This window comes from Seriola aureovittata, chromosome 16 (assembly GCF_021018895.1).
Source record: "Seriola aureovittata isolate HTS-2021-v1 ecotype China chromosome 16, ASM2101889v1, whole genome shotgun sequence".
In the NCBI taxonomy this organism is placed as follows: Eukaryota; Metazoa; Chordata; class Actinopteri; order Carangiformes; family Carangidae; genus Seriola; species Seriola aureovittata.
The window spans coordinates 6,383,483-6,410,520 of record NC_079379.1 but is presented as its reverse complement, the minus strand read 5'-3'; the positions used below and the strand labels follow the sequence as shown (position 1 = coordinate 6,410,520).

Sequence of the window (27,038 nt, the reverse complement as noted above, 5' to 3'; positions counted from 1 at the left end):
CCAGATTTGTGTTTATTTCAAACACAAATACACATCCTCAACACATCCCAGTGCCTCCTTGTGGTCGATGTAAGTTAGTATTTAAATTCAAACCACTATGTCTAAAAGTTGATTGCAAATGATTGACAATAAATAATAACAAAAACCACAATTTGTAATTAGCCAAATAAATCTGTCAGATCAATAAAACCAGGCAGGCCAATTACGCTGGTACCCAGAGAATAAGCAACTGAGTGGTGATGAAGTGAAGTGATGGCAAAGCAACTGCTCTGCTCACTGGATCCAGTTGTATATGACCAGACCAACCAGTCAGATATATAAATAAACTTTGATTATTTGAATGTGGCATGTTTATGATTGGTCAAATGAATAAGGACAAAAATAAAATACTTTTCAGTTATTTTTAAGATTTTGGGATGAAGCGTGACGATTTGGTGGGGCCCCCCGTGCCCATGCCTAGAGCCGGGCCCATAGCTAACGTTATCATGTCTACTGTAGCCGTCACAAATGAAAACAGACAAGTTACTTAGACATTGAGGGGAAGAAAAAACAGTTCTGAATCGAGCTGGAGCCATTCAGCAGCTCGGAGGGTTCTCCATCTTGGTAAAGCCAAACCAGTATTGGCTCCATGGTTGGACTGGGAAAGAAATTCAGCCTTGGACTTATCTGCTGGGACGGGTCGCACGAATGGCACTGACAGAGCTGGTAAAGAATTTAAACTTTAAATGTTAAAACTTTATGGATACTTGACAATCAACCGGCCGACCAGAGTTTTAGCTGGTAGTCCCTATTTCCATTTTGCCTACGCTCTGGCCTGATCTTTGTCAGAGGCCCATTTAGACAAAATAACATGTTTTTTTTCAGTGGAGGAAATTCTTGAATGTTGCTTTCACCTGAACATGCTAACATGCTAGCATAGCTTTGTAAGAGGCAAAGGGGAATTAGCTGGCCTGGCTCTCCTGTCTATATAACTTACAACTTTATCGTAATATCTTTCAAATTGTTATTATTGGTCTCAGTGTTTTATGATATTATTCTTAGTCATTTTAATTAATTGTTTGACTTGTTCTAGTTCTATAACATAAGTTTGAATGTTTTTGAGACATCTACAAATAAATGTATTATTATTATTATAATATTATCATCATCATTTAATTAACCACGATCTGAAAGTAATGGATATCCTATAATTTTATTTTCTGTAATATATAATGTGAACGTGTGTATAATTTCTGTGTCACTATTTCTAGATGGCGCTCTACGTCCAAAAACTCTTAAGAGTTCCAAACGCAAGCTGCAGGTCTGTCAACCAATTAAATATTCATTCTGCAGTGCACACGTACCCCATCCTCAAGTGGACTTTTTTTGATTTAAAAACAAACTATAAAGCCAAACTTAGAGGGTTAATGCTACTGCTGGAGTTTCACTCTGTCCTCATTCACCCCTATCTGGAGTTATGTAATAACTTCCCCTCATAATTTCAAACAATTAGGAAAAATAATAAAAGTCTGAGCCGCAAGATTGTTTTATAAAGTCAGAGTGCTGCTTGGTTTAGTTGTATAAACCATCTGTTTGTATTATTTACGTTATTATGTCGTACAGAACGACAGAATGTTGTTTTATTTTCGTAATGCTCGAATCAACGTGATTTTCACTAAAAACATTTTTTTTTGCTCTGACAAACTGTGATTGGCTACTGTGCTTGTCAATTAAATACGTGCCATGATTCCCTCGTGTTGATTAGCTGACTTTGCCTGACAATCAAAATGCGACCGTTGGATTGGGCCAAATCATCTTTAAAACCCCCCTCTACGATAGGCTCATTGAGTAATCTCATTGGTCCTTCCTCCAGTCTATCACACCAGTCTTTACTGTCATTGGCTGCTCTTGTGAAAGTGGGCGGTAACTTTCTGGAAAAAACGTTTCCTTGTCTGTCATATGCGAAGCAGAAGGGAAGATCGATAAATCCTTCGGGAGACACAAACTGAATAAAATTGTCACTTTTCTGATAGAGGAAAACCCTCCTAATTTAAATAAATGAAATCCTTGCCTACTATCAGCCAGCTCTGTTAATGCTAAAGGTAGAGGCGGTATTCGGTCTCTGCTAGCCGTTATCACGTCGCTATCTGAGTCTCCAAACACACCGCCTTTGTGGCGATGAGCACGGAATTACTATCGGAGTTGGACAGCCGATTCTTCGCTGATAACCTTCTGACCAGCGAAGACTGGGGTGAGTAAACATTTAAAACCTCTAGCAGAGAATGTAAATTGAAATTTCAGCGATAAAAAAAGCGAGCCGGGTGTATAAACGGGTGTGTGGATGCACGTCAGGGACGAGGCGAGGCACCCAGGAACGTTGGAAAAACACGTTAACGGTTATTTTTTTCCTCCATATTTCGCTCCTGAAGGGTTTTATTTGGTGATTAGTTGTTGAATTGTGTGTGAGAAGTGTGTTAGAGCGGTTACGCTGTGTGTATATGTGTGCGTTTCCTCCGGATATGTCAGTTTATCTTTAACACAGTGGGTGGAAGCGTGACCACACATTAATACAACCACATGTCTCCTTTCTTTTTCTTCTTCTTTCACTTTACAATACTAGCATTTTATTGTCATGTGTTGACATGTGTCTTGTTAAAATGGCTTCTAGGTTAACTGTTGTATTTGGAGGGCTTTAACAAAATCTTAATTTCATTATCGATTAATCTGTCAATTATGGTCTCAATTGATTCTCTATAATGATTTTCAGTTTACTATCACAGATAACTAAAGAAATTAGAAAATGTTTACACGTTAGAAGTTAAATTCCTTCTGAACAATTAATTGATTATCAAAGTAGTTTTCTGTCAGTCGACTAATAAAATAATCTACGAACTGTTGTAGCTCTATATTATATATATACTGCATTATAATGCAGAGCAAAACAAATCTGCTCACATACAGAAGCTAATCAAAGCAACTGCCCTGTGGCCCCTGAAAGCCCCATGTTTACTCTATACAAGCTGGGTCTACATAATTTGATTAATAAAAAAATGTATCAGGAATCAACTCTGACAGGTCATCCATCCTCCATGTTGTGGCGTAGGTCTTTGTAGAAGGTCACAGTGATAAAATCTTTTAAGACATGAACTTATATAGTTTATATTGAGCTCATTTGTTGTAAAGTTGTGTTTTGTCAAATCGTGTCCATATTTTTCTGTGTGTGAAGTCAGAGACAGAAAACCATAAGGGCATATTATTCCATCATAGGGGAATTGTAAGGCTGCACCCGACAATGATTTTAATGATCAATCTTCAATTATTTGTAATAACTGACTGGTTATTCTGGTTGTAAAGAGTCAGAAAATTGTGAAAAAAGGAAAAATTGTTTTTTTTTTTTGCTAAAGAAATTGTTGCTAATTCATTTTTTTTGTCAATCAACCAACTGATTTATCAACTAATCATTTCAACTCTGGAGTAGTGGTTGGCTTCTGGGTTTCTGGAGAAAAGAAATTACACTGTCATGTATAACAAGGTCAAAAGGAGCCCAATAACAGATTTTTGCCCCCCCTCCCAAGGAGGTTAATCCGGGGCATAAAGTATAAATGAAATACCACATATTGTATGTGTGACTTCAACAAGTGAGTGAGCATGCATGTATATAAGTTATAGACTGCAGACAGGTGCTCCCACATCTGAGCCACTTTTTTCCACAACAAGCAGGTGAGTCAAGAGGGGGACTCATTTATTCACTCTGGGTTCAGACTAAAGCAGCAAATCTCATTTTAGGACCCTGGTTATAACTCACATTTAAATTATTGTCATGTGAGAACCAACCAGAGATGAACAGAAGTACAAAATAACCATCAGTCTTCGAGCTAAATGCTGCTAAATGTTGGCTGTTAACATGAGCCACTTTGGGAAGTTTTCCAATTAAGTTTGATCGTCAAACAGTGAGGTAGGTGAGATTTACCCCCTGTTGTGATTGGTTGATAAAATGTATTTAACTGCTCTGTTGTTGGTCCTCTTAAATCGAGCAATAAACTCGATTAGATCAGATTAGATGAAACTTTAATGATCCCTGTGAGAAAAGTGGGTCAATGGAGCATTAATCATTGCATAGGAGACCAAAAAAAAAAAAAAAACACAATAGACATTTACACCTAATGGAAAGAAAACATTAGACAAGTTGGTTGTTCTTTTCTAAGTGATCCAGAAAGGACAAAGCTGGGTATGTTTTCAGTATTATCAACAGGCTGCAGCTTCACAAATGGTAGTATTTGTTTCCAATGTGTTTTCCTGCATTAAAATTTGATTACTGTGTTTATTATGCTCTTGGGACATTTATAATTATTTTTGATATTTGTAGTTAATTGCAGGGCTTCAACTCTTGTTTTCATTATCGATTAATCTGATGATTCTTTTGTGGCGTAGTAGATGAACGTTGAAAAATGATCGATCACAATATCCCAGAGAACAAAGTGACATTTGTTCGAAATATTATCGAAATTGCAGTATGGCCAAGTGCCATATCCAAATCGCAGGTAAATTGTGTCAAAACAAACCATAGACAAAGCATTGTGGTGCTATAGAGACACGGTTGCCTTCAAATCTTTTTCTCCAGACATGAAGGAACATGCTTGTTTGGTACAAGCCCCAACAAAAATCACATCTTCATCATTTTTTTTTTTTTTTTGTGCAAATGAAATGCAAAAATGACCATTCTAACTGAAATTGCGACTCATATCAGAATCGCAATATCTGCCAAAATAAATGCAACATTATTTTTTTTGCATACCATTCAGCCCTAGTTTAATTGACCCTGATATTGTGTGATTGACTACATACAATGCATTGACCCCCCGTCAGTGTCTGTGTCCCATCTTTCTAATCATCTGCAGGACGTATGAAATGTGAAAATGTGCTCGTGTGCAGAGCAAATATGCGCTGACATATACCACATGCAACACCTACGATTCACACCTGCTCTCTGACAGGGTGTGCCCTCAATAACGTCCTCAGTGTGTCCTGTTTGTTCCAGTTTCAAAGTCCAGATTCATGTTGACTACCTGCACCAAATCAAATCATCAAGACATGCAAGGCATGATGGGAGAAATGAAGGCCCACAGGGTCACGGTTACAGCCAGGCTGTGTGTTGGTTTCCTTTCTATTCAGATACAAAAGGGTGAACAGTAAGAGGTGGACAAACTGCAGCACAAGATGAAATAAACAGCCCGGTATAAACAGTACAGTATTATACATAAGTGTGGCTGATGTGGAATAATGAGATATGTGTTGACTAACTCCCACGATGCATTAGTGCTTTAACACGGAAGAATTTCAAGGTTCAAGGTGGAATTTATTGTCATTCCCTCCATATACAGAAGTCAGTACAAAGGGGAATGAAAACTGCATCCCCTCTGTGCTGCAGCTAACACTATACAAAGAAGAAGTACAATAAAAAAAACACATAAAAATAAGACAGTAAAATGCAAGAGGTATCAGGTTGAGGAAAGTGCAATGTGTCAACAATAGAATCTATTGAAGCAATTTATTTGATGCGGAATGAAGACGTCTCTTAGTCAAAGAATATAATTTGATATTTAAGAATCTAGCTCCTTCTAATCACGTTAATAACACAGTTGGTAGCCATGTTAATTAACCATCAAACCTAAAAATGCAGATGTTCTGCTTTCTGCTGAGCTGTAGGCTGTTCACCACATATTTCCTATCTGGTTTGTGACCTCAGCTGGGGGGAGCGGGCGGCTGTGTCTCAGCTGCACAAGTATATACAACACATTGAAAGAAATATTCATCCTACTTCATCATCCAGTGGATATCAGTTGAATAAATGTCTAATGTTTTGCTGCAGGACGCTCTGAACTGGATGTCGCCGCAGCTCACAGAACCCGCTGTAACACCGGCAGTAGACCGAGGCCGATTAAACTCCTCCCTCTCAAGTTGTCAAAAATAACAAGTTTCTTTAACATAGGGGTGGGGGTCTGGCTGAAAGATCATGTGACAATCTTTTTGAGTAGAATCGCACTCTATGATCTTAACACGATCTGCTGCTTGATTTTTATAGTGAAAGTCATGAAACGGAAGTTGTGATTCGTATCTTTCCGCTGCTTTGATGCTTCACGATTCATCTGAAGAGTAGATCATATGCCAAAGTGAGATCATTCACGTCAGACCCTCCACTCCTACTTAAACACATGGGACGGTGATAAACATTTGAACATCAGAACTTGCCGTTCATGCTTCATTGTGAATACCCTCCTGTATATATTACATTTTGAAGTTGTTTTGATGACTTTGGAACAGCCGGTCCGCTGTGTTGTTGCTAACAACAGTGTTGATGAGTTATTGCGCATTTGTATGAATCATCAGTCTTTTCTTGTTCTTCTTCGTGATACATGTAGAGTGAGAGAAAAGCAAAAAAAGACTAAATAAGAAAAAACATCAGTTAAATAAGACATTTGTTGGTTGCAGAACTTCACTAGTGTTGATATTTGTCCAACATGGAAGCGGCTGTTTGAACCCAACACATGTAAAATGAGCCTCATTTCATTTAAGAATGCTAATAATACCTGCAGTAAAAATAGAGGAGATGGTAATAGGAATAATTCCATCAGCAGCACGGTACATGTCACAGGTTTGCCGCTGAGGTTGGTGTGTGTTTATCTGTGTTGGTGTGCGAGAGGATGCTGTGGGGGTTGCTAGAGCTTCGTATGAGTCTGCAGTGGTTGGCAGGGCCTCTCAGCCGGCGGGAAAACAGCTGTTAGACAGTCTTGTGGTCTAACAGATCAGTTAGCTAATCCATTTTATCTGTTAACAGAAAACAGACAACAACTAACATAAACGGTGACGCTTTTCTCTGTTTTATATCTTTATAAACGGAATATTTTGGGTGGGGGGTGGGGGGGGTGAAGAAAAAACAAGACTTCTGGGAAATTCACCTGTTTATAGACAGTTTGCAATCAGATGTGACGAAGAGAAGCTGCAAATCATCAAATTTTAGAAGCATTAACCAGCAAATACTTGGAATGTTGCTTGAAAAATGATTAAATCTCAATGAATCTATTATCAAAGTAGTAGTTGATTAATTCTTTGTTGATTGACTAATTGGCTAATTGTTGCAACAGACGGCTCACTGCTGAGCAGAGAAATACATCTTCCTCTCCTCAGGAGCTGACAGGTCGTTCTTGCGGAGAGTGACTCCTGAAACTCGACCGGCGTGTTCTGACTGATTTGTATTTTCAGAGATGGAACACGTCCTAACCCTGACAGTGAGCTGGGAACGCTATATGCTGTGTTTTGTCATCGCTCATCACAGATCACATGTTTAAATCCTGTCCCGTGTCTCTCCTCAGATGCCTGCCTGTACCAGTGTGACAGCATGGAGGAGGGAGAGGACGCGGACCTCAGCCGAGGGTTGAAATACGACACGTCGGTACGGACAAAAAAAAAAAATGAAAGCGCCGCCGCTCACAGCTCTGGTTTCTGCCCGGGGCTGAGAGTGAAACTGATGCTCAGGCTTACACACAAACACTCCACCTCCATACACTTCACGGTTCAATAGCTTTAGGCCGCAGACTAATTCTGATGGACACTGGAGACCTTTGCCTGTCAGTAAATGTCTTTTTGTCACAGTTAAGGCATCTGAATGTGACTAACTTGAATTCTGACTCATCCGCTTATATCTACTTAAACTGTGCAAAATTGTGTTTTTATGCGTGGTGTTAGGGACACAGATGTCTTGTAGTCAGTTAGTTAGTCAGTCACGTCCACTGCTTTGGTACAGAGTGAAATATCTTGATGAGGGATGTTACGAGAACTGATTCTTTGGTACCGGGTTGAGGCCAAAGTTCTGAAAACACGACGGTTTCTACAGGACATACGTAGATGACGTGTGTGGGTGCAGACATGCTAGTTGGAGGACGACCAGTGTGAGGTTGATATGTGTAGGTGCTGTTTTTATTTTTAGTTATTAGACTCTGTCAGGCAGGAAAGAGCATAAAGACCCACATCTCTCATTTGACAAAAATAGCTCTAGACTGCGACTGAGTAGCGGCTGATGCGTAGATCAAATGGTTTATTGTCAGACTGAGTTTGGCAGGATCAACTCGACGCTCAGGTTTACACTGGTGTCCCATTAAATTCAGAATCCGGTTTAAGGCCATTGTGATTACTCTCAGAGCCTTGCATGGTCAGGCAGCCCTACATCTCCGGTTGGAGTCTGAGGAGCTCTGATCAAAGTTCGTTCCTCTTTCCCATTGGACGTAAGATCTGTGGAGTCCTCTAAAAAGAAGCTTTTGTTTCGTTTTTAGTATCTTATTTGCCACTTTGTTTTTGTAGCGTTTTTGTTTGTGTGTCTGCATTTCATGTCTGTTGCTCTTTGATTTCATTCTTGTCTTTAGACACTTTGTGATGTCTGTTGTATTATCATTATGTCTGAAGTTAGCATTTTAACATGCAAGTTCACAACTTCTGGATGGTAACGTGCTCCCAGAGCTTCAAGACTTGTGTATGTTGGCATGTGGTCTTCAAACAACAGATTACAAAGGACATTTTGTTCTTGTTTTTATGATCACCCTCAGGAGGACCGCAGTCTGAATGTCTTATAATGGCCACCATGCAGAGGATAAATCCTTTAATTTAGAACAAAGTGACTTTTCCTCTGTCTCTACCGTCAGGACACACCACTCGTGGAAAAGATGATAGAATAAGAAAGTTTTTTCTTCATTATTTGTCCACTCATGAACTTTCCCTGTTATGCATTAAGCATGGAAGTTAACCTGCAGGTTAACCAGGAGGTGTCAGCTGATTGTTAAGTGATCCGTGGGACATAACCTGGGTAGAGTCACTGAAACTTCAAATGAAGTACTGAAAGATTTGTTTCTTAAAAATCCCATATTTGACACTTTCCCTGTGTTTTATTTGAAGTGTTGATCCACAAGAAGATATATTTGTATTTCTTTCCTCCTTAAAGGTCCCATATTTTACACTTCTTCTTCTTTGTATTATTTGAAGTGTATAAGAAGATGTATTTGCAGTTTTAAGAACCAAACACCATCTCACTGTAGTTTCACATCTCCTCTCTCAGGCTTCTCTCTGGAACTTTAGTAACAACAGGTCGGTGAGCCAATCAGAAGAGAGACTCTGAGCCTGTCTTCTGATTGGCTGACTGTTTCTAAGTTATAAAATAAAAATAGGGCAGATTTCAGGTAAACACTCAGTGAAACCAAATCCTGCAGCTGTGTAACTGAAAATGTTCACATTCTCACTCTGTTGGCAGCTTTTATCCATCAGTAGATACAGATGATGGGTCAGAGGATAATCAGGCTAATTGTCTGTCGGTTGAATGAGTGAAACAGGCACACCACACACACACACACACACACACACACACACACACACACACACACACACACACACACACACACTCTCTCAGTGTAACATACTAACAAATCCAGCAGTTTTTTGGCCTAATTTTCCTCCTGTTCTTCTTCTCTCTCTCTCTCTCTCTCTTTCTCTCCCCCTCCCTGTTCTTCTTCTTCCACCCTCTCACAGTTCGACAATGACCTTGTGCTCACCCTCGATCCTGACAACCCCACATCACCATGGCGACACAGTGACGAAAACCTGCTCACAGGTACGGACGAGGCAGCTAACCACGGCTCTCGCTGGGAACCTTAAACCACCTCTGTTGGCATTTTGCTTCCACGAAACATGAGACGCTTCATCCACACAGCCGGTGGACACAGGAAAACCAGATTCATGTTGTTTTTTCTAGTATTTCTACAAAATTAAATTAAAAGCTTTTAAAGTATGACACCAAAGAAACTCTGAAAATGTTCTTATTGTCAACAAATCCCCAAAAGAATATACCAAAACCAACAATATGTTAGACTTTATTTTAGTGACTTCCCTAAACAGCTGCACACTATAGTCTTTAATCAAACAAACAGGAGGAAATGGTGCATTTGTTAGGGACTATTTTCAGTGGCGGATTAATCCACCTTTGTTGCTGTAGTGAGTATTTGTGGAGGCAGGACGGTGTGTGTGTGGGACTGAGTCAAAGTAAACTACAGTGTGTGTTGATGGTGATGAAGGAACATGTGACACAGTGAGATTCACTCAGTTTCTAGAAACAGTGGAGGTCTGTGGCTCAGAGGAAGAAGATACATCACAATACTTGTTAGTAGGAGACGGTCGGTGTGGGTTTGGGTCTTGAATATCATCGATCTGATCCTTTAATAAGAAACAGAGCAATAGTAGAGGTGTTTGCTCCTTTAGTTCAATGTTTAATTTGTCTTGACTCTCAGTGTAGATTTGAAATCTAGTGAAAACTGCTGTGTTATTGTAATGTCACTCAACAACTTCCAGTGAGGCCTTCTGGGGCTTAACTTCTATTTTTCCCGTTTCATTAATTAACTCGATTAAGTTTAACTTTAAAGACGAACCCCTTGGAGTGCTGCTAAGTTCTTGCTGTTTTTGTTTCATGGAGATGGAGAGGACTTCCTGTTACTGTTACTGTTACACATGAACAGCATATGAATAGCTTGTTGGTGTTTACTATATGGTCATTTATTTTTATTTAGATTATTTTTAGTTAACATGACAGTTAAATGACATCCATTTCCTTTTATTAATTCTGCACTCTTGGTGTTACTGTGACCGTTGTCTTGGTGGCCTCTCCTTTCACAGGCAACAGTAAATCAAGACTTTAAGTGATTTCATTTTTTATTGCCCAACTAACTCAACTTTCTGGTCCTTTAAAGGCTCATAATTTAAACCTTAGTAGCTGCTGCCTCTTAAAGTGGTGCTTAGGTTTACCAAGTTGACATCAAATAACCTCTGTCTGTTTGTCTGTGTGTGTCTTTTTTCTCTGTAGGCGACACGCCGGTGATAAAAAATGAAATGACGATCACTCAGCCGTTACCAGTGGAAATGTGTACGTTTGTTCACCCGTAACTTTTCTATAGAGGAAAAGCTTTTATACGGTTGTCATTGTTTATTTTTGTTTACTGGTTTTTACTTGTTTGTGTCTAGTGTTCCAGGTGAAAGCAGAGCCTCTCTCTCCGGCATCTTCACTCGGCTCCGACTGCTCCGTATCGTCACCAGACCCACAGGTGTGTTTGATGTTATCGAGTCACTTCCTCGCCACAGAAGTTGTTCTGCACTGCGTGGCCTTTAGCTTTACTTTCATTTAAAGCCATGTGGTGTATGTAGTTGTTGAATTTGTCTGGTAACCTAAAGGAGTGTTAAACAGAAAGTGCCTCCGCACCATAGGCAGGCAGAGCCAGACGCATATTCTTTATATAGGCTGTCCGTCCGTCCCCTTCTCATGGACACTATATCTTGGTAACGCCTTGAAGGAATTTTTTCAAATTTAGCAAAGATGACCACTTAGACTCAGGGATGAACTGATTAAATTTTATTGGTAAAAGGTCAAGGTCATGGTGACTTAACAAAACTTGGTTTTGGCCTTGTTAACGCGATATCTCCAGAGCTCTTCAAGTGAATCCCTTCAGATTTTACACAAATGTCCTCTGGGACTCAAGCATGAACTCAGTCTGAGTCTGAGTCTGGATTGGAGATTGGAGTGGCACAGGCAAACAACCGCGAGGCGGTAATTGTGGTTTGTCCTAAACTTGCGAAGCATGTCATTAGCTCATTATTCTTTGTGCACGTCACCAAACATGTACTGCTGCAGTGGCAGCTTCTCGTACTGAACGTCTTTGCAGACAGATTGTGAAAGTTGTACTTAACTTTTCTGGGACAAAACTTATTTTGCCAAGTCAATTAATTTACCTGCTTACTTGCTTAAAATTAACCTGCTACTCTTTCCCCTTGAATGTTAGTATTCACTTCCTCACTACTGCAGTCACTGACTGAGTCTTCCTCCTCGACCAGATCACAGTTAAGGGCGAAAACCCTCCGACTCCTCCGTACATGTATGGAGACGTGCTGTCTCCTCCGCTGGGATCCATGGAGGTAACCGTGGCAACAACGGCCGTGCCCCCACCGCAGACGCCGTTACCTGCTCTGACACAGACGCAGCTACAGACGCCGTTAACGACACCGATTCCTGCAGTCATCAGTGGATTACAGACACAGGCTGCAGGTAAGCCGATTCAACAACTACTCCAGTGACAGTAACCAATAGGATTACTCCATTCTCTTTAAAGGCTGTACACCTGTGAATAAGTTAAATGTGGATGGAGCTCAGGGGTGACCCTGGAGAGCTTAGTACGGAACGATAGGGTCTTGCCATGGATGTGTTAGCTGGAGTGAATTGCTGAGACTCACCAGGACAGTTTTTAGGAGGTTCAGGTGATTTTTCAGATTGTCTTGTTGTCATTGTGGTTTGTGGGGGGCTGGGTGTATTTACACTATACAAGCATAGAAATGGACAAGATGCAGCAAGAGCAATGTTGGAAAGTGACGACAACAAAGCCTGCAGGTGATGGCCTGGTCTCAGCTGGACTGAACTGACGTGGGCTAGGACCAAAGTTAAGGTTACAACATAGTTCATTTAGAGTTCAATATTTAAGCAATATGAAGACGATCACAGCCGTGTTGATATTCAGTCCAACATCACAACCTTGAGTGTCATATTGCTTTTATACAACAGTTCTACGTGCCATATTAGTTAACAATAATAAGCAACAACAGATTGTATGATTTATTTGTTTATTTCATTACTTATTTGGCTACGACAACACAGTTAGTTCAGCAACCCGACTGGTACTGGACTGTTGCTAAGTAACACATAAACTTTTTCCTGACCAGCACGCTAGCTTATTTGTCTACACGTTACCTCAGGTGTGTACTGAAGTATCCAGGCTTCTTCCCTTCATCCTCTTCTGACGACCAGACATCATTTCATTCAAATGTTATTTCTGGAAATATTTTAATCTTTGCGAAGTTTGTTACAATCTAAGAAAGATAACAACCGTTAATGTAACGCTAATTAATTGTTAATAAAACACCTGTAAAGCGGAGTGATACATGTAGTTAAAAGTCCCAGTGCTGCTATACTTTATATCAGCGCTCATGGAATGACTCTCTTCCAATCAAATTACTCGGTTGGAACTAACTGTATTATTAAGAATTACAACTTGATGAATTTCATAACATCCCTCACTGCACTGCACAAATCATCGGTTAGTTTATATTAGATCACTGACTGCAGACAAATCTCCACTGGCTAATTAAGATGTAATCAATCAAGAATCACGAGTTTCATGATGATACGATCGACGGTTTGCAGCCACGTGTGAAGGAGTTGGGATGCGAGGCGGCAAGTCCGTGAGTCTGAGGCCATGTCCACCCTGCTAACTTTTTGTTTTAAATGGCATCTTTTTCGCTACATTTACACCTGCCATCCACACTACTCCAGAGTCTTTGAGCATATATAACAAAAACCTTTGGAAATGATGACATAGACACCCACGGTCATATCAGCCTCGACTACCAGCGGTGAAAGCAACGCGGATAACGAATTACGGGTGTTACTGACCTTGTTGTCTTTGCTAGCAGCTGTTAAAGAGTTAAATCCTGCTTTTTAATGCTACAACTGTCTTTGCGTTCGTCATTCCCAGTAGTAGTTTCTGATACAGAGCTAAAACGATCATTTTAAATCATATTAGCGTGGATGTAACCAGAGGCCGTGGTACTTTGCCGGAAAACAGAGGGTTACTTCTCTAATGTTGGAAGAGCAAGGGGTGAAAGAGAGAGAATAGCTCAGGTCCTTCCTCTCACGTGGGGGTAAAGGTGGAGCAGTGGATCAACAGGCAGGTTTGGTGATGAGTGGGAGCCGGGCTGAGCCTGAAGGCAAATCCTCTCATTCACTGCTCACTGTGGAGGTATTCAGTGCAGAGACCCCCCGGGGCAGACCCTTATCACAATGCAAGGGATCACTCTATATGCCCCATCTGGCCTGGGACCTTGGATTTTAATGACACCATTGTTTTTGCTTGATGATGTAATGTTTACTTGTGTGGGCCCCAGGAGGTTTAGCTGCTGCCTCGGCGGTAGCTAATGAGGATCCAAATAAATAAATAAATATGTGGTCTGCTCTGCTCAGCCATCTGTCAGTGCAGCTCAGACCTGGATTCGTGTCACATATAGTCTGGTAGTCAGACTTGTTTGTGTAAATGAAGCTCCTGCAGACAGAGACAGCAGCTTCTCCGAATACCACAGCTGTTTGTCTTTGTGTCATGCAAACAATTCAAGCATATGAAGAAAAAAAAAAAACTAGTTTGTTTAAACTCAAATATCTTAAGTGAAAACCAAATCCTTTATCCTCCTCCATAATGAACTAATGCAACACTGAATGAGGACTGTTGGCAGCTGCTGTTATGACAAATGACACTTCTTCTCCTCCCTCTTTCAGTCCTGCCAAGTTCAGCCACATTAAAGGCCAGCACCATCATGAACACAAAACCTCCCATTCAGCCCAGACCTGTGTGTGTCACCACCCTACCTGTCCCTCAGACCCCGGCACCAGCCAAGACCCTCATACTGCAGGGCCTCCCCTCCATGGACCAGACCAGACCTGGTAAGAGAAGAGAGTCTTGACTTTTTGTTACTTGTGCCGATGAATAAACTTAAACAAACCTGACAGATCCTGACAAGCTGAATTATAGATGAGCAAAAGATAGCCAGCATAAGATAAATATTTTTTTTCCTCCAGCACTACTCTAACTAAATAGATGAAAATAAAACATAAACCCCCCGTCTCTTCTCGTCTCCTCCCTCTTGCAGTCGTCCTGTCTCAGTCCGTCTGCCTCGGCTCGGCTCCGGCCATCGTCAAAATGGAGCCGGTCTCTCCCAGCATCCCCCAGCACTGTTCCAGCCCCACAGCCCCACCCACCAGCAAACCCATCGTCCCGGCGACCACGACTTTACCCGGCAACAACTCCAGTGATATCGACGTGAGTAGGCCGGCCGCACCAAGTCACACTGTTTATCAAATGACAACCAGAAACCAGCCTGAAGCCAAGTGTGTTGCGCATCAGGCTCTTCAACACCCAATAATTATTTGTCAGCTGTCAGTGGAATAAGTTACTGTCAAGTTTGTTTACATCAGATATGCTGTAGGCGACCTGCAGTGATGGCAACGAAACTAAACTTTTCCAAGAAGCCAGTAATATGTTGCCATGGAAACAGGGAGCTAAGCTGTCGGCTTCAACTTGAACCCCGTTTTTTCTTCTTTTCTTTTTTTTTGCCCATGTTTGTTTCCATTTTAGAAAATGATGTATACAGAATAAGCTATTTTAAGTTCCTGTTTGTTATGTACCAGTGGATGTACTGACAGCTATCGACAGATGACTGACGGAGAAGCTTCTTCTTTCTCTGATTTCTAATCAGGTTTATGGACGTTTTTTTACAGTGGTATCATGTCTGTGTGTCCAGCTTTGACTGAATCATGACTCCGATTTTTGACACAAAATTGACACTGATGAGAGTTTCAGATGTTTTAGGGACACAATGAGAGTTGTGGATATTGATATTTGATGAATTGTTAAATTATCTTATTCATCTGATTTGCTTTGGTGATCAGTTTTGATACGAGGTGCGAGTAAATGTAACCAGTAATGTAAGACATGAGGAGCTCTCAGCCCCTTTTTTTTTTTTTTTTTTTTTTTTTTTTTTAATCAAAGTAGCTCTCAGAGTAAAAAAGGTTGGAGACCTCTGAACTAGTTCATCATCAATCAGTCAGGAGCTGCTGCCACCTGAACGAGAGCTGCATATGTGAGGGAAAAGCAGTAAGTGATGTTATTTAGTCAGAAACAGCAGCATGTTGAGCTCAGTGTCTCGTTCGACACCTCTTATGTAACGGCTGTGATTTATGAACACTCAGTTTGCCTCAGGGCGTTGGATTATATCATACACATGTTGAACTTTTTTTTCTGTTTTTGTTACTCCCTCACTCCATTCTCTCTCTCTGTCCTCTTTCCTGTCTCCCTCTGCTCTTCCTCTGCTTCTGTTTCAACATCCTCCTCCTCATCTTTCCTCCTCTTTTCTGTCTCTTAATCTTATTTTCATTTTTCTATCAACCTCCCCGGGCTCATTGATTTTCCAACCCTCTTCAAACATTTCCATCCCTTTCTTTGTTCTCCCTGTTTTCTCTCCCGCCTCTTCCTCCTCCTCCTCATGCAGATGAAGGTGTTGAAGCGGCAGCAGAGGATGATAAAGAACCGAGAGTCGGCCTGCCAGTCGAGGAAGAAGAAGAAGGAGTACCTGCAGAACCTGGAGGCTCAGCTCAGGGAGGCTCAGCAGGAGAACGAACGACTCCGCAGGGAGAACCAGGCGCTGAGGGAGAGACTGGCTGGGAAAGAGGTGGGGCAGAAAACCACTCATTTCTTTTGCTCCTTCCTTAACGTTTCAGCCCCTTTTTTGGACTCTCTCCAGAACAACCTTCCAAACTAAAAAATATCAACAAGGATCAAAGATCTATGATGAAGCTTGCAGGGCCAGATATTTTCTTCTTCTTTGTACAGAGAGGTTGCATCAACAGTCTCTAGCATCCATCTTTTCTCTGGAGCTTATTGTAACAGATTTATCTGCAAACCTTTTGACAATGTTAAAAGTTGAAAAAAAGCCAAAAAAAAAGTAGACAAAAGCATTAAATCACTTATAGGAATATAAAAACACACAAAAATCTTATTAAATTACTGAATTATTATCATGAAGGCACATAGAATCACACATGGAAATAATAATAGTTGAGATAAAGAAAGTGAGGTCAACAAAAACTGGTGGGCCTGTGTATATTCTCATTTGTCCAGGTCATAGTATCCTAAAGGAGTTTTTTAAATCGAAAACAACTGGTCCTGACCAGTCCTAGCCTGGTCAGATGCGTACACGAACTGATGAAGCCTCTTGGATGAGAGGTGAAACGTCTTCACAGACAAATAACCTAGTCCAGTTATTTTCGATTTAAAAAACTCCTTTAGGAAAAACTGGTGGCTTCAAAACCTGCTGCCACAACACAGTGAATGACAACTTGTTTTCTTATTTTCTGTTTGGGATCTTTTCTTTTTTTTCCCATCGTGATTCCATGGGTTGATGAATAAATGAATAAATACTACATTGCACCTGCTCTGCCTTTCGCAGTCTAGAGAGATGTGTGATCACAGTAAAGAAGCAGCTGATTTCCCTGCAGAGACACCGTCAGAGAGTGATGAAGAGTGCAGCTCAGGCCTGGGAGTTAAATGAACAACAGGTTGAGCAGCAGGAAGTAAAACCATGTGAACAGAAGAGTCTGTTCATACCTGTAAAGCCTGTTAGAAAATGACTGGGAGTGTATCAAACACAAATTCATGCACTGACCGCAGATATGTGTCGTTTAGCAAAATAAAACACAAAGAGCTTGTTGGGTAAAAAGAAACTACATCAGTTCTGTTTCACAAAACTACAGAGGATTTAAAAACATGTTTGACTTGTCATTTAAATGGAATACAGTCACAGAGGAAGTGCTGGCAGTTATTGTGTGTGTGTTTGTGTGTGTGTGTTTTTCATATACATTATTACTGAACAGACTAAACTGACTGAGTCCTGTGTTGTTGTGTTTTTCTTTTCTCAGGGCAGTGACTCTGCGAGTAACAAGAGGGCCGTTTGTGTCATGGCCGTTCTGCTCTTCATGACCTTCAGCTTCGGACCCGTCAGGTATCTGTCACACTTCACTAACATCTGAAAACCCAATGTTGTTTTTCATAATTCTGTAACTTCTCTTTTTTTTACATTTTGTTTCCATGTTTTGATACATGATCTTTTATAGTTTCTTTAATTTTGTATTTCTTTTCTCCTTAAAGGTCCCATATTTTACACTTCTTCTTCTTTGTATTATTTGAAGTGTATAAGAAGATATATTTGCAGTTTTAAGAACCAAAAACCATCTCAGTGTAGTTTTACATCTCTTCTCTCAGGCTTCTCTCTGGAGCTCCAGTAACAACAGGTCGGTGAGCCAATCAGAAGAGAGGAGGCTCTGATCTTCTCTTCTGATTGGCTGACTGTTTTATAATCAGAAAAGACATGGCAATGTACTTTTATACAATATGGGACCTTTATTTATTTATTTTTTTGTGACTATTATTTTGAGACGTTACACAAAAATAAAGTTTAATTACTTACATGTACATGGACAGACCTGAACCATAACATGATTGGGGACATTTCTGAATAATATAGAAACCTCTGAAATATGATTTATAAATACATAAATTATAAGTAAATTAAATATATATTTTTTTAAGAAAGTGTATTACATCAATGATAATATGTGACTGTGATGACGGTAATTTTCTTGTGATGATGTCATGTTAGATCAGTTTAATTTGACGCTGTTGAAACCGTCTTCGTCTCTGCAGCATCACAGACAAGAAGCTGTCGACGGGTCTACAGGACAGCGTGATGTCGTACACAGGACGACGGCTGCTGGAGATCGAACAACAACAGCAACAGCAACAGCAACAGCCGGTGGCTGCTCAGCCTCCAAGCAGAGTGGAGGACAAGACGGAGACGGAGGAGGACGGAGGAGAGGCAGAGAGATACGCTCCAGAGTCGTATCACTTCAGGTGAGAGGGACTGATCCCACACAAGACCTGAAACACCGAAAGAACACTGAAACACTGGACCAGGAAATCAAATTCCAAGTTTTTATACATTTTTTTAATTCAATTGGGGCAACACATTAGATTAATGATTATAAATGTAGTATGTTCATTATTGATTAATACATTCAGCCGGCAGTTTATTTGGAACACCAGGGTAAATCTAATCCAGTCTGGCTGTCTACCCGCTGGAGCTCAGGAGAAGCTGGTGATGCAGCAGGACAATGGCCCTGAACATTAAAATAAATCTACCACAGACAAAGAAAATCCACCTTCTAGAGCCAGAGCCCAGACCTTAGTCCAGCAGAGATGCTGTGGACTGAGCTGAAGAGCGCCGCTCACGCCAGACATCCTGAGAATATGTCTGGGCTGAAGCAGCTCCACAAGAACTTCCTCCTGAACATCTAGCAGCTAGTGGAAGAGCTGGTTTCATGTTATTCATTCTTAGAAAACAGCCTCACCTTTCTCATGTATATTTAACCAGACGGACTCTTTCATCACTCAGCAGGTTATCACCTGTTCGGCAGCCGTTACAGAGAAATGCACATGTTTTCAGACATGTGTAAAAGAGCAGGTTCTCCAACACATCACTCACTTTAACTGTATAAGAAAGAAACGTGTGGAACAAACACCTGCTAGTCAGAAAGAAATGTTGTCCTTCTGTGTGTTTCCTTCTGCAGCCATCGTTCTGCTTTCAGGCTTAAACCAAAACTTAACCCATCCTATTGTCTGTATGTGCGTATGTGTGCGTTGCAGGAACCTGAGTGACGTCTTCAGCGACATGAAGGACCTGGTTCTCCAGGACATCGATCGTTACTTCTCCTCCTCCGACTGCAGACAGTTCAACCGCTCTGAGTCCCTCAGGTGGGTTAAACAGTCAGTTTATTTTCCAACCTTTCTTCATCTCCTCCTCCTCATCCTCCTCCAGCTTCTTTTTTATTTTATTTAACTTTATATAAGCACATGTTTCAAACCCTTCAGACTCAGCCGTCACAGTACTGAGCGTGCAGAGTGTGAACTTGCATAACTGAGGAGAACTCTGGTTTTTGTATCTTTACCCCCCCTGCAGCTAGAAATCTGTTGCACGAGTGTCAGTGTCTGAGTGTTAGTGATTATGTATAAAGATAAACAGTAAATGACCAACAAGGAATTATTTAACACGTTTTTTTTTTTTCTTTTTTTAAATGCTGGAAAAGTTTATCAGGTAGTTACTGACTTTCAGAAAGAAACTCGTTTGAAAATCCTGAATTGGACGTCTGTTTTTTTGTCATTGTGTCGTCAATGCTTCTGTCTCACCTGAACGTTTACCCGCCTCGCCATCTTTCCTGTTTTCAACCTGAAGCCGACTAACCTGACCAGCTTCTGGTTTTTCAGGCTGGCAGACGAGCTGAGAGGTTGGGTTCACCGACACCAGATCGACAGGAAGAAATCTGGAGGAAAACCAAAGATCGCCAAGAAGGCCAAAATCGCCCAGGTAGGGAGAGCTCCACCTCCTGCTGCTGCTTCTCATCAGTCTCACCCTGTTTTTTTTTTTTGGGGGGGGGGTTATCTTAACATTGAAACTCATCATGAATCTGTTCTCTAACAAGGAGGAAAACTGCACATGTAATTTCTGTTGTCTCCCTTGGAAATCAACTCATCAGATTTTTCTCGAGGGATCCTTGTTGATTGTGTTGCTGTGTTACTTTGTTGTGATGCAGAAAGCTCAGCTGAGGAAGACAAACTTCTCCAGATATCTGCCCATTCAGGCTCATCGCTCCATAGAGAGGTACAACACACTGCTCCTCACACTCAGCAACCACCACAAAACTCACATCAGGAAAACACTTACGAGAAAGATATTCTTTAATCTCTCTTATAACCTGTTACTGTGGCAATCAGAGCAGCCATCTCCTAGGTTTTGATCTCTGTTTCTGAACAGTGACATGTTGCATGAACGTACAGCTCTCATGCACAGATGTCGAGGTTTCAATCAAGCGTCAAGAGAAATGCAAAGTTTTTAGAAACTGAAAAGAAGTAGTGAAAAATGGAACTGTTTTTGTTTAAGCTGGAAGAATAAGAAAAAAACTGATTTAACTGATTTATTTTAAAGCACCGAGTAGAGACGGTATGTGTGACATTACATAAAGATCCTCAAATATTCAGAGGCTTTGATTTATTTATATTTAACAGGGACAGTGCAGAATATATTTACTGTAGCAGTAACAGAGGGAACTCTGCTTCATGAACAGTATTTCACTAAGTGAAGAGATGTGTTAGTCTGAACTCGCTCCTCCTCCCTCCCGGCTCTTGTTTGTCCCCGCAGTCAGCTGCAGGTGCTTCCCGGTCCGGAGGTCACGTACAGCGACTTCCTGGATGCCATCGACCGCAGGGAGGACACGTTCTACGTCGTCTCTTTCAGACGGGTACGATCACATGAGCGGTGACTCAGTGTAGCACCTCATCACCCACTGTGTTTTCCATGTTTCCATTTTCTGTTTCCATTTCCATTTCTGTCCTCTTCTGATCTGTCTGCTGTGGGCTGATCTCTGCTGTTAGATAACCACTTTGTTTTTATGTCGTCTGTAACGTTCCTCTTTAGTCCTGCGATGCATTTGTTTACAAGACTTATTATTGTCATTATTGAAAATCAAGAAATACTAGAGTATGTGTTGTCTGCCTGAGTATGTTCTCTGACTTTGTAATATTTGTTCCAATATTAGTAAATGAATGTGTGATTTGTGTTAAAAATAATTTGTCTCATGCATTCTGCTGAATACAGAGCAGTTTGTTCTTGCCCCGTCCTGTAGTTTGAAGTGAAACTTCTCAGATAAAGAAAATGAAAACAGGTCCTGACCATAATGTATTTGATCCAGAATGTCTCCTGCATCTGTCCCCACAGGACCACCTGCTGCTACCAGCCATCAGCCACAATAAGACCAGCAGACCCAAAATGTCTCTGGTGATGCCGGCCATGTCCGTCAACGGTGAGTCTGTGTGGTTATCTAACTCCTCTGTCACTACTGCAGTACTGACCTAGGGATGTAGATAGAATGAACACACGAACAGCTTCAATGCTGAAACTGTTTTCTCAGTTGATTTCTGAGAACCATGTAGTTCTACAGGAATATTTAGACGAGTTCAGCTTGATTACTGAATGTGTTTGGGATCAAGAAGCAGCTTTCATCAATAAGAGCGCCCACTAAATCCTCTGTGTACGGTGGCCCCTGAGGAGCACATACAAGAGTCAAAGCACAAACATTAAGGGAATAGGGCAAATATGAAACAGCATACAAACAGGGGAAACGCATGCAACAAGAGCTGCTACAGCAGAGGTGTAGCTCCAGGACGCTACGGCTCCATTTGGATAAGCAGCAGTGTTATATGCAGATACACCTGCTTTCCACGACAGCAGCTCACTGACCAGTTGGGCCACATTTCTAAAGGTATCAGAGAATTTCCAGGCATTGTTTGGATAGACTGACCATATATTAGAAATCTAAATGTTTACTCTCTTAATAAAGGGTTAAGTTACAGTATCAGTACAGTAACAGTATCTATAATGTTGCTGCTGGTCCAAATCGAGTCCATCAGCACATCTGGTGCAGCAGTTCTTGTTTCCCTGTTTTCATGTATTTTTATATTTCTTGCATTTCTGGATTTGAATTGTGTTTCCCTTAAAGGTCCATATTTCACACTTATATGAAGTGTTGATCCAGAAGAAGATATATTTGTGGTTTTAAGAACCAAAAACCTTCTCAATGTAGTTTTACATCTCCTCTCTCAGGCTTCTCTCTGGAGCTCTAGTAACAACAGGTCAGTGAACCAATCAGAAGAGAGGAACCTCTGAGCCTCTCTTTTGATTGGCTGACAGTTTTTCTGAGTGATTGAATAAAAATATAGCAGATTTCAGGTAAACACTCAGAGAAACCAAATCCCGCAAGGTTTGGATGGTGGGTCCAGGTGGGCGGGGTTTGGGGCGTGGCTGAGAGCGGTGACTACTGCAAGTTCTCGTTTTAATGTTCAGTTCCTGAATACAGGCTGTGTGCATTTCTCTGTGGACTGAGCGCTTTGATACTTTCACAGTATTAATATAGAGCTTAGACCTGCTTTATAATCAGAAAGCACATGGAAATCTACCGTTATACAATATGAGACCTTTAATGCTTGTGCTTCCTCTCTTGTATGTGTTTTGTCCTTCGGGGCCATCATACATCTCCTGTCAGTTAAAGAAGATGAATATTAATCTGACTGAATGCACACTTTCCTTTTCTGATTCTGTTTCTTTTAACTTAGTTATTTTTCATCTCCCTTTCCCCCCCCCCCCCCCCCCCCCCCCCCCCCCCCCAGAGAGTCTGTATAACTCCTCTCAGGGCTACGAGATGATGATGCAGGTCGACTGTGAGGTCATGGACACCCGAATCGTCCCCATCAAGTCCTCCGCTGTCCCGCCATCCCTCCGCGACCCTCCCCCACCTCCCCCCTCCTCCCACCACAACCCTCACCACCACCACCATCACCATGGCAACCACACCTCGCTCCGAGGACGACACCAGCATCACCCATCCTCTTCCTCCTCACCGTCCTCCTCCGCCTCCTCCCAGTCTCCGAGGCAACCTTTACCCGCCCGCCGACGGACAGCTGAATATTTCATCAGCCAATCAGAAGGGGTGTGAGGAGATGTTGCGATGGAAAATAGAAAAACATGGAGAATAGTCTGAAAGGAACATCCAAACCTTCTGATCATCCCTGCAGCAGGTTTCCCCTCCTCCTTTTCTGGACAAACCTTCATGAGACACATCGAGGGATTAAATCAGCCATTACTGTTTCAACACAGCTGTTACTGTCACTAAAATCAAAGTCCTCTTTCAGATTCTGGGCTTGAAAATAAAAATAAAAGCCTCTTTAGAAGATAATGCCCTAATATATAAAAAAATATTTCTAAAAGTTAGATGCAGACACAGCAGCACACTGCACTTAGAAATAGTGCTGCATTTTAATATTTAAATATGAAAATGTACAGTTGAAGTGTAGAGTGGGAGGTTCGTGTGGGTGCTGAGGTTAAAGTTGGTTTGTTTCTGTCGCAGCGCTCAGTGTTGTCTGACAGGGAGCGCTGCAGGGCTGCACAGTTACACTTTCTGATTTTCACAGGACACATACAAAAACCTCTTCTCTGTCCTCAGAGATTCACAGATCAGCAATAAAATACTTTATATATCACAAGCAAAAATCGCTAGGTGCAATGAAACAGATGTGACTGCGCAGCCCCCGGCAGGACAGACACTCCACACTACTGATGCTCTCACTCTGTGGTTTCCGTGGAGATTGTATATTTGTGTTACTTGTAATCAGACTGCACATACAGAGAACGTGTAGTCCCGATGTTTGTTTGATATCAGAGCTGACGGCCAACGTGTGAAGTGGGATCCTGATGTGAGCGGACGAACCAGACAGATGTTAGATCTCTGTCTCTGCGTCAAAAATATATCAGCTGATATTCATTTTTAACATAAAATCACACACTCAAGTAGTTTTGATTTGGGTTCTTAGGAACAGAAGCACAGATGTTTTCAAACTGTGAGGCTCCTCATTATCTGTGATGTCTGTTGTCAGCCAACCAGAAATCCACTTATCATCATCAGTAACCACTTCACAGTATCACTGAGATCCTTCTTCACGTGGCGTCTGTCGGATTCATCCGTGTTTCTTTTTTTAATAGAGAAATCATGTTCTTGTTTTGAATGGGGATTATTTAATAGCTGTAAAATATGAGTGTTCTCTCTGTAGATATTTTGTTTGTTTTTTGTCACTTTTTATAATTTTTTGTTTGTTTGTTTTTTGGCAACAAAAAGTAAAAGAAAAAGGAAAAAAAAAATCCTCATGAAGCTCGCAGTGAAAAAAATAATAATAATGCATTTTCCGTTTATTGGACCAACCACCTTCAGTCAGTCATTCATTCTGTTTGAACTCAGGATTTTCTGTCCTGGTACTATATATTTATGGAAATATAAAAATGTAGATTTTTTTTTATTGTACAGAATTAACTTGTAGGAAGCTTCAGTTCCTCCTAAAAAATAAAAGAGAAAAAAATGATTTCTTCCAAAATAAGACACGATTATTGAGCCTCTTTGACCGGACTGAATTCTTTTATTTTGAAAATGAAGTTTATATAAAATGTCTCAAATCTGAATCTGAACACATTTTTTTTTTTTTTCTTTTGACCAAAAATATTTTTTTGTCACAAAAACTTTTGTTTTCGTTTCCTGTCTTTGTGTTTCTGCCACTGTGTGTGTGTGTGTGTGTGTGTGTGTGGGTGTGGCCGAGTTTCAGCAGCATAACTGTTTACTGGAAATGTAGAAACTCCTGTGGCTCTGGAGGGAGCTCTCTAAATTGATGATTCCCCGAACTCGTGCAGACGTGATACTAAATTGTTGGAATGCCCCTTTAAGATTTCTGGAATTTAATTCAACAAAACAAAAAACACAAAGACTGACAATCAAAGAGCAAAAACTTTTTAATGTTCACATTATTGGTATTTAGTAAAAAAAGCTACCTGAATGCAAATAGAAATCAAAGATTCAGTAAGAGAAAGGTATAATTTCTTATGATTAGGTATAATTATGCTTTTTTTCTTTCTTGACACGAGTTTGCAGTTTTACAGGAACATGGAAACAATCTGAACATCCGACAAGAAAGCTAAGGTGGAAAAAATAAAACATGTCGAACCTTTCTTTAACTGCAGAGCATTTTGCCAATTTGAAATCGGCTCCAAAACGTCCACTGCCTGTTGAAACCCAGTCGTACTCCTGAAACAAGCTGAAGAGTGTTTGTTTGTTATTTGTGTGTGAAGCCGTTGGTCGTGTGTGTCGCGCTGCACTGCTGCTCCTCATGTCTGGAAAAAGAGAAAAATGATGCTACCTTTTTTTTATTATTCTTTTTTTTATACTGAATGAATTTGTTACTTTTGTGTAAAGAAATGCAAAGATGAAAAAAAAAAAGTGGGTATGAAGTTAATGTGGAGTTTTGGAAACAACTGAATCATGTTCTCATGAAAATATTGTTGAAAAAAAAAAAAGAATGTTTTGAGCAATAACAGTAATAAGCTGACGCGACGAAGGTTTTCAATTTTTTTGTATTTGGAAATTGAACTTAAATACTTTGAGGATGAACTGGGGAAGTTCTGGGAGTTGTTGCTGAATTCAGGTCTCTAATATTTTAATAATCAATTATTTTCATGATTATTTTCTCGATTGAGCGTCCGACTAATTGTTTGTCTATAAAAGAGAAAAAAAAAAAAATTTCCATCACAATTTCCCAAGTCTTTCATGTCTTGATTTGTTTGTCCAAAACCCAAATATCTTCAGTTTAATATCATAAAAGACAAAAAAAAATTACGTTTTAAAAAGCGAAACAAGTGAATTGTGTGTCTTTCTTTTTGCTTGAAAATCACTGGAATTTATTATCAAAATTGTATTAAAAAAACTAAATGAATGAATTTTCTGTCAATCAACCAATCATTGCAGCTCTAACGTATTTTCATTATTAATTCAAGAGTCCAAGGACTCATCTTAAAATCTCTTGTTTCTTCTTGCAACAGTCAAAAACACAAACATGGACAATGAATTGATCATGAAAATAGTGGCTGATTAATTTTCCGTTCATCAATTAATAGTTTTAGATCAATATCAGGTACTTAAAGATTTTTCTAATCATCTCTCTCCATATGTAAAATCATAATTGTGTTGATTGTAAATTGGCAGTGTTTTAAAACTAAACCAAAACAATTCAAATTTGACTTGAAGTTAATTTTTCCTTTGATTAAATTTCAGATACAGTTTAAGAACGGCCGACCTGATCAATCAGATTTCAGTCTCCAGCTTTAACACGTTTGTTTGTTGTTGTGTTTTTTTTTTATTTACACAGCTGAGTGTGACAGCATGCCATGTCTCTGGGGTAACCATGAAATGTAAATATGATTCATACACTGCTTTTGTCATTGTTTTTTGGTTTGTTTTTTATATAAATGGATTTAAAAAATAAGAAATGTGTAAATAGGTCTCTGTAATTCCTTTCTGATGAGACGAGCTGTTTGAACTGCTGCCTTTTATGTTTGTAGGGGACGGAAGAGTTGAATTTGATAAAGATAATAAACTAAAACCAAGCGCTCCTGTTGTTTGTTAAACTCACCTGTTCTTCAAACAGCTGAAGGTTAGCAAAATAAAAGCACGCCAACATGCTGAACATGGCATGCTAATGTTAGCTTGTTAGCATGCATCAAGTACATGTTACAAAAACTTTTTCGAAATTAGATTAAATATATATATGAATTAAATCCTCACACAAAATTAGTAAAGTAGAGTAACCAAGTTACAAATGAAGCTTTAATCTTCTGTAAACAGATGAAAAGTCAGAGGATCACTAACGTCAGCAGGATTCATCCTCTGGGGAGCATGAATG

At 40.3% G+C, this 27,038-nt stretch overlaps 1 protein-coding gene across 1 annotated transcript; it reads left to right on the top strand.

Moving 5' to 3' along the window:
- Nucleotides 1-1,925: 1,925 nt before the first annotated feature.
- Nucleotides 1,926-26,747, top strand: atf6b (activating transcription factor 6 beta). The gene is made up of 17 exons (XM_056399424.1): nt 1,926-2,230; nt 7,350-7,429; nt 9,550-9,631; nt 10,874-10,933; nt 11,032-11,111; nt 11,896-12,106; nt 14,381-14,545; nt 14,752-14,921; nt 16,150-16,329; nt 17,576-17,658; nt 18,360-18,566; nt 19,359-19,466; nt 19,977-20,076; nt 20,303-20,370; nt 20,908-21,007; nt 21,484-21,568; nt 22,932-26,747. Exons 1-17 carry the CDS (start codon nt 2,158-2,160, stop codon nt 23,255-23,257), a joined length of 2,178 nt encoding a protein of 725 aa, XP_056255399.1. The 5' UTR covers nt 1,926-2,157; the 3' UTR covers nt 23,258-26,747.
- The last annotated feature ends 291 nt before the right edge of the window (nt 26,748-27,038 follow it).